Raw genomic sequence first — 8601 nt, 5'->3', positions numbered from 1 at the left:
AGACGGAGCCTCAAGCTATCCCCCTGGGTAGAGTGCCATGGCATCACGCTCACAGCAACCTCCAACTCCTGGGCTCAAGCAAGTCTCCTGCTTAAGCCTCCCAAGTAGCTGGGACCACAGGCGCCCACCACAACGCCTGGCCATTTTTTGGTTGCAGCTGTCATTGTTGTTTGGCGGGCTCAGGCTGAGGATTCAAACCTGCCACCTTAGGTGTATGTGGCTAGTGCCTTAGCCGCTTGAGCCACAGGCGCCGAGCCCTGTTCATCATGTTTCAACTAATTTCCTAATTTGTTTATAATTGGGAAATTTTTATAAAAGTAGAGATAAGCTGTAAATTACTATCTTGTAGTCTTCCCTAACAAGTATCATAATGTACCTTTCTACCCTTATAGCAAGAACTAAAAACCGTTATTGCAGTAATCAATATATCACAGTTATATTATGGAGATTTCAATGTTACATTTTAAAATTCTGAGTTTTGGGGATTTTAGTCTTCTTGCACTGTTAGCACCTGAAAATATTATTTGTCTCCATATTTTTTCTGTTAATATTTAAGCATTTCTAGGAAACAGTTCTTAAGCACACAAACACATTTTTAATATTTTATATAGCATTTCACTTTTTTAAGCATGAATTTTCTCATTTCATTCTCCTAGTGTTCACTTGGCAAGAAGAGTGCTTCAGTTAGAAAAACAAAACTCGTTGATTTTAAAAGACCTGGAACATCAAAAGGACCGAGTGACACAGCTTTCCCAGGAGGTAAATAGCTCAAACAAAAGAGCCGTGTGTAAAGAATCGCAGTGTTCATTTCAATTCTTTGTAACTCCTTTGTTTATTTTCTGAGCAGTTTTAGAATAAGCTGTTTGCTGGTACAAAATGAGTTCACAATTTATGAAACTAACTGAATGTTAAGGCCTTATAACAACTTATAGTATATGGCAAAACTAAGATCAAAAGGGAGATTAAATGCCCAGACTAAGTATAAATGCAGACGAGACAGGCAAAGCTGTGATTTCTGAGAATATCAACTGGCAAAACAAGTTTGGCAGATTTTGGTGACATTTACTTCAGGTTTTTTCACTAACATATTATTTTTAAAGTAGATTTGCTTTTTACCTCTGCATTTAATGAAAAATCTCTTTACTAACTATACTTAACTTATTATAAACTTACAAAATCAGGTTCAGGCCAGGCATGGTGACTCATGCTGTAATTGCCACACTTTGGGAGGCAGAGAGTAGAGGACTGCCTCAGCCCAGGAATTCAGAGTTCCAGCTGTGATCAACCCACTGCACTCCAGCCTGGGCTACTTTTTTTATTGCGGTTGTCATTGCTGTTTAGCTGGCCTGGGCCAGGTTCTAACCCTCCAGCCTGGATGTACGTGTCTGGCTCCCTAGCCACTGAGCTATGGGCACCACCTGCTAATGTAATATTGATCCCTCATACTGGTTTTAATTTCTAATAACCTATCAGGATATGTTTATGAAATAAAATAAATATTTAATAGTACATATTAATTACATAAAATGTTAAAATGTATATAGACATATTCATGTATATCTTCACATAACTTTAAAAAAGAAACTACCTCACTGAGCATTTCAGTTAATTGAAGTGAGAATTTCTAAATGTGCCCACACTCCCATATAAATAATTGGGGGAAACATAAGATAGTAAGTGCTCGTGGAATGAAGTATAATTAACTTTGTATAAAGCAGTTTTAAAATAAGTCATGGTTTATATAGAGAAAAAGACTCAAATGCTAAAATATTTATGATATGAAATGGCACGATGCCTGGAATTTGCTTTAATATATTCAGTGAGGAGGCCGGGTGTAATGGCTCACGCCTGTAATCCCAGTATTCTCAGAGGCCAAGGCAGGTGGATTGCTTGAGCTCGCAAGTTTGAGACCAGCCTGAGCAAAAGTGAGACTCTGTCTCTCCTAAAAATAGAAAAACTGAGACAAAAGGATCACTTGAGTCCAAGAGTTGAAGGTTGCTATGAGCTATGACACCATGGCACTCTACCTAGGGCGACAGCTTGAGACTCTGTCTCAAAAAAAAAAAAAATTCTGTGAAGAAAATAAACAAATATATACTCCATGAGGAAAGGGGGAAGGACTCAACAGATAAAAGAATCCAAAGACATTGATAATGTTTGAAGCTGGGTGAGATTTACATATAGGTTTAATATTTAGGTCTGATGTTGGAATTGCCATTGAATTATATGCTACTCAGATTATGCCTGAAGTTATATAAAAATGAATTGCAAAATGACAGTACTGTGAGTGATACTCAAAATGAAAACCAAAATTCCTAGCAGCTTTATTGAGGTATAACTGACACACACTAAACTGCATATGTTTAAAGTGTAATATAATATAACTTTTGACACCTGTATGTAACCCATGCAAATATCACGAAAATGAAGACAGTAAATACAGCCTATCGCTTCAAAGATTTCCTTGTGTACCTTTAGAATCCCTTCCTCTAAACCCTCCCTGTCACGGCCACTGATTTGCTTTCAGTTACTGTAGATTAACATGCATTTTCTAAATTTTTATATAAAAGGAATTACACAGTATGTCTGCATTTTTTAAATGTCTTCTTTCACTCTGCATAGTTGTTTCATCTCATCCATGCTTCGTTCTTTCCATTGCTGAGTAACATTTCATTGTGTAGATGTAACACAGTTCACTTACCCATTCATTCATTCATGGATATTGGGTCACTTCTAACTTTTGCCAAGTAAAGCGGATATGAGCATCTATGTACAAGTCTTTGTATGAACATGCACTTTCCTTTCTCTTGGTTAAATACCTAGGAGCGGAATAGATGGATCCTATGGTAGGTGTCTATTTAACATCTTAAGATACTGCCGAGATGTTTCCCAGAATGTTTGTACCATTTACATGTCCACCAGTTGTGTATGAAAGTTCCATTTCCTATTACATCCTTGCTTTGATGTGGTTAGTTTTTGAAATTTTATACGTTATGAGAGCTGTTTATTTGGTATTTCTTTGTGGTTTTACTTTGCATTTCCCTCATGACTAATGGTATTAAGCATGTTTTCATTTGCATTTCTTTACCCTCTGTTTATCTTCTTGGGAGAAATGGCAGTTCACATTTTTCATCTATTTTATCAAATTATTTGTCTTCTTTTTAATCGCATTTTTACCATTATTTATATATTCTAGAAACTAGTTCTTTATCAGATATATGATTGGTAAATGTTTTTTACCAATCTCTGGCTTCTCTTTCCATCTCTTAACAATGTCTTTTGGGGGTTTTTGGTTTATTTTTTTACTAGAGCCAAATGTTAGCTTAAAGAAATAACAGTGTCTTTGGAAGAAATTTTCCTTAAGTACCATTCATTACTCTGTTCTTTTGTTCTTTTATGTTGGGTTTTTGGTGTTGTATCTAAAATATTTTGCCTAACCCAGAGTCACAAGGGTTTTTATGTGTTTTCTTCTATATGTTTCATAGTTTTAGGTCTGATCCATTTGTAGTTAATTTTTGTATAGTATGTAAAATATACATTGGAATTCATGTTGATATTTGCAATTTTGAAATCCAACTATTCTGGCATTATTTCTTGAAAAACACCTTCATTGAAAACCAGTTATTCATTGGTGTGTGAGTCTAATTTCTGGACACTTTTCTGTTCTAGTTATCCATTTGTCTTCATGTCAGTAGTGTACTATCTTGATCACTATGACTTTGTAATCTTGAAATCAGATGATATTGGTCTTCCAGCTCTGTTCATTTTGGAAGCTTTTTGAATATTCATTGCATTTCTTTATATTTGAGTTATAAAATCAATGTATTGATTTCTACCCAAAAAGCTGACTATAATTTTGATGTTATTGTTTTGAATCCATAGATAAAATGAGAAAAATTAATATCTTAATATTAAATATTCTGACCTATAAGTACACTATATCTTTGCTTTTATGTAAGTGTTCTTTAATTTCTCTCCGCACTTTTATTTTTTAGTTCTCACTGTAAAAATTTCACATCTTTTGGTTAGTGTTAGCAAGGTATATATTTTTCCATCCTTCTACCTTTAACCTAACAAAATAAGACTTTTTTTTTTCTTTTTTGAGATCAGAATCTACCTCTGTTGCCCAGGCTAAAGTGCTGTGGAGTCATCCTAGCTCACAGCGATCTCTAACTCTTGGGTTCAAGCAATCCTCCTGCCTAAGCCTCCCAAGTAGCTGGGACTATAGGCACCCACCACGAGGCCCTGCTAATTTTTTCTATTTTTAGTAGAGATGGAGTTTCGCTCTTTTCAGGCTGGTCTCCAACTCCTGAGCCCAAGCAATCCTCCTGCCTCAGCCTCCTGGAGTGAAGGATTATAGACATGAGCCACTGCATCTGGCCCAAAATACTACTTTTGGTTGGAAGTTTTTCTAGAACATTTATGTGTGATGTGTTTATTGAAATCATATATTTAAGACTGTCTTGCTATTTTTGTTTTGGACACCATCTAGTCTGTGTTCCCTTCCTTTTTTTCTGCCTTCTTTTGGATTAATTAAATATTTTTATCATTCCACTGCATCTCATTGTTACTAGCTGTAACTCTTTGTTTTGTTATTACTGTGGTTCCTTTGGATTATAGTATATATCTTTAACTTAATCACCATGTAGTTTCAAATGATGTTTTACCCCTACATGTATAGTATAAGAACATTACAACAGGCTCAGCACCTGTGGTCCCAGCTATTTGGGAGGCTGAAGCAAGAGAATCACTTAAACTCAGGAGTTGGAGGTTGCCGTGAGCTGTGATGCCATAGCACTCTACCCAGGGCGACAGCTTGAGGCTCTTGTCTCAAAAAAAAAAGAACCCTACAGCAGTATACTTCCATTTGTCCCCTGCAGGCTTTTGTGCTCTTGTTGTCATACATTTTATTTATACACAAACCCCCACACTACAGTGCTATTTATTTAAACAGTGATAATCTTATAAAGAGATACAATAATATGAGAAAAAGGTATTGCATTTAATTAAACAGTTACCTTACCTGGTGCTCTTTATTCCTTTGTCTGATATAAACTGCAGTATGGTATCATATTCCTTTTGCTTGATACACCTTCTTTAACAATTCTTATAGAGTAGGTCTGCTGGTGATAAATTTTTTCTGTTTCAGTATATTGCAAAAAGTTACTATTTCACTTTTTTGTTTTTGTATTTCTTTTTTGACAAGTCATGTTTAAAGTACAGTTCTCACAGTCATGTTACTATGACCAAATTAACTGAAAGTAGATGTTTTAGGACCCATTTTTTTTAATCAAATCTTAACTGTGTATATTAATGCAGTCATGGGGTACAATGTGCTGGTTTTATATACAATTTGAAATATTTTCATCAAACTGGTTAACATAGCCTTCATGGCATTTTCTTAGTTATTGTGTTAAGACACTTATATTCTACATTTAGTAAGTTTCACGTGTACTCTAGTAAGATGCACCATAGGTGTATTCCCACCCATGATAAATTCTAGATAATGTACAACTCACCATTGTAACCATTAAAAGTGTACAGTTTAGTAGCTTATGGTATGTTTACCATGTTGTACATCCATTACCACTCTCTAGTTAAAGAACAGTTTCATCATCCCAGAAGAAAACCTGTACCCCATAAGCCAGTGGTTCTCAACCTTTCTAATGCGGTAATGTATTTTCATAAAAAGGGGTCACGGCCCACAGGTTGAGTAACACTGCCTTAAGCAGTCGCTCCCCATTCTTCCCTCCCCCCCCATCCCCCAGCGAGTACTAATGTGCTCTCTTTCTCTGTGGACTTGCCTGTTCTGGGTATTGCATGTAAACAGAAGCATGCGATATGCGACCTTTTGTTTCTGGCTTCTTTCACATATCATACTGTTTTCAAGATTCATTCATATTATGCCATCTATAAGTGCTTCATTCCTTTATTTGGCTGAATAATGTTCCATTATACAGACATACCACAGTTTGTTTGCTCATTTATCAGTTGACAGGCTTTTGTCTATTGTGAGTAATGTTGCTAAGAACATTCATATGCAAAGTTTGTGTTTGAACACCTGTTTTCAATTCTTGTTAACTGTATACCTAAGGAATAGCATTCTAGAATACATGGTAATTCTGTGACTCATTTTTTGAAAAACCGCAGAACTGTTTTCCACAGCAACTATACCACTTTCTCTTCCCACTAGCCAGGACAAAGGTTCTTATTTCTCCACATCTTAGCTATCCTAGTGGATATGTAGTGGTATTTTATGATTTGGATATGCATTTTCCTAATGATTAATGGTGTTACGCAACATTTTGGGTACTTTATTTTCCATTTGTATATATTTCTTAGAAAAATGTCTATTCAAGTCCTTTGTCCACTTTTATTTGCCTCTCCCTGGTCGTCGTCTTTATTTTTTTTTTAATTTTAAGTAAATTTATTTCAGGTTAATGTGAGGGTACAAGCAACCAGGTCAAAATATTTGATTTTGTTAGGTAGAGTCCCTCTTGTGGTTATGTCCCACACACAGAAAGTGTGCCAACCCCCACCCTGTGCCCATTCAGTGGGAGCACCCCAAACCCCACTTCCTCCCCCCAACTTGAATTGACATGAGTTTTTCTCCTGTGTGGGCATGCATTGGATCATCTACTGGCTTCATATTAGCATTGAGCATATTGGATGTTTGCTTTTCCATTCTGATGATACTTCACTAAGAAGAATGGGTTTCAGCTCCATCCAGGATATTACAAAAGATGTGAAGCCACCATGTTTTTATGGCTGAATAGTATTCCTTGGTGTGCATGTACGAGAATTTGTTAATCCATTCCTGAGTTGATGGGCATTTAGGTTGTTTCCTAATCCTGGTGATTGTAAATTGAGCTGCAGTAAACAATCTAGTGCAAATGTCTTTATGGTAAAATTATTTTTTTTCTTCTGGGTAAATGCCTAATAGTGGGATTGTGGGGTCAAATGGGAGATATAATTTGAGATCTTTGAAGAGTCTCCATATTTCTTTCCAAAAAGACTGTATGAGTTTGCAGTTCTACCAATGGTGTAAAAGTGTTCCCCTCTCTCCACATCCATGCCAGCATCTGCAGCTGTGGGATGTGGGCCATTCTCCATGGGATTAGGTGAAATCTCAGAGTGGTTTTGATTTGCATTTCTCTGATGTTTAGAGATGATGAGCATCTTTTCATATGTCTGTTAGCCATTTGTCTGCTTCTTAGAGAATGTTCTATTCATGTCTCTTGTCCAGTGAAATACGGGGTTGTTGGCTCTTTTTTTCTTGTCTCTTTGCCTACTTTTGAATTGGGTTGTTTGTCTTGTTGAGTTGCAAGAGTTCTTTACATATTCGGGATACTGGACCTTTATTAGATATAGGATTTGCTAATGTTTTCTCCCATTTTGTAGGTTGTCTTTCAACTTATTGTTTACACAAAAGGTTTTGGAGGGGGTTGTTTGTTTGGTTTGGGGTATTTTGCTAAAACTTTGAGGCAGATACTTAATTTTTTTTTGTTTGTTTTTTACAATTTTTGGCCAGGGCTGGGTTTGGACCCACCACCTCTAGCATATGGGGCTGGCACCCTACTCCTTTGAGCCACAGGCGCCGCCCTGTGGATTCTTAATTTTGATAAAGTCCACTTTCTCTGTTTTTTCCTTATGTTTCTTGTGCTTCACCTTTGGTTTTCTTATTATGTTTTATTGAAGTGAAATTCATATTACATAAAATAAAACATTTTCAGGTAAACCATTTAATATTTATTCATTTACTATGCAGGACCACCATTTCTACCTAGATCTAAAACATTTTATCACCCCAGAATAAATCTTGTACCCATTGAGCAGTTAATCCCCATTCCTCTTTGCCCCTAGACTCTGACAACCGCCAGCTCACTTTATTTCTATGGATTTACCGATGCTGGATATATTTTGTATAAATAGAATAATAGAATATATAAGCTTTTGGGTCTGGTTTATTTCACTGAGCATAATGTTTTCATTATTCATCTCTCTGCATTGTAGCATGCATCCAGTACTTCATTCCTTTTTATGGCTGAATAATATTCTGTCATGTGTATTTATTTACCTTAACTTGTTTATTCATCCATCCTTTGAGGGAAAGATGTTTAGATTGTTTCCACCCTTTGGCTATTGTGAATAATGCTGCTGTAAACATGCAAATACAGCCAAATATTTGAGTGCACGTTTACATGGGTTTGCTCAGTGTACACCTGGGAATGGCTGTGTCAGACTTGCCTTTGTTTTTGGAGAAGTATTTTCCATGGCTGAAGAATTTGAGGTTGACTTTTCTCTCTCTCTTTTAGTACTTGAAAGCTGTTGCTCCACTCTTCTAGTTTGCATTGTTTCTGCCAAGATAATTGCTGTCATCCTTATATTTGTTTCTCTCTAGGTAATGTTTATTTCTTTAGCTGCTTTTAAGATTTTTCTTTTGGCTCAGCGCCTGTGGCTCAAGTGGCTAAGGTGCCAGCCAAATACACCTAAGGTGGCGGGTTCAAATCCAGCCCAGGCCCACCAAAACAACGATGATAGCTGCAACCAAAAAAGAGCCAGGCATTGTGGCAGGCGCCTGTGGTCTCAGCTACTTGGGAG

At 36.5% G+C, this 8601-nt stretch overlaps 1 protein-coding gene across 3 annotated transcripts in view; it reads left to right on the top strand.

Annotated features, from left to right (window-relative positions):
• The window catches only part of PIBF1 (progesterone immunomodulatory binding factor 1), a 263961-nt gene that overhangs the window by 163295 nt on the left and 92065 nt on the right, over window positions 1-8601 (top strand). For all 3 annotated transcript variants that reach the window (XR_002773386.1, XM_003789727.3, XM_023513174.1), the window contains exon 14: window positions 657-759. Coding sequence is in view for 2 of the 3 variants with exons in the window: in XM_003789727.3 (XP_003789775.1) it covers window positions 657-759 (103 nt within the window). In the remaining variant the exon portion in view is untranslated. The remainder of the gene's footprint in view (window positions 1-656; window positions 760-8601) is intronic.

Source organism: Otolemur garnettii, unplaced genomic scaffold (assembly GCF_000181295.1).
Source record: "Otolemur garnettii isolate 467f Iridium unplaced genomic scaffold, OtoGar3 scaffold00036, whole genome shotgun sequence".
Taxonomy (NCBI): domain Eukaryota; kingdom Metazoa; phylum Chordata; class Mammalia; order Primates; family Galagidae; genus Otolemur; species Otolemur garnettii.
This window is presented reverse-complemented; position numbering and strand designations above follow the sequence as displayed.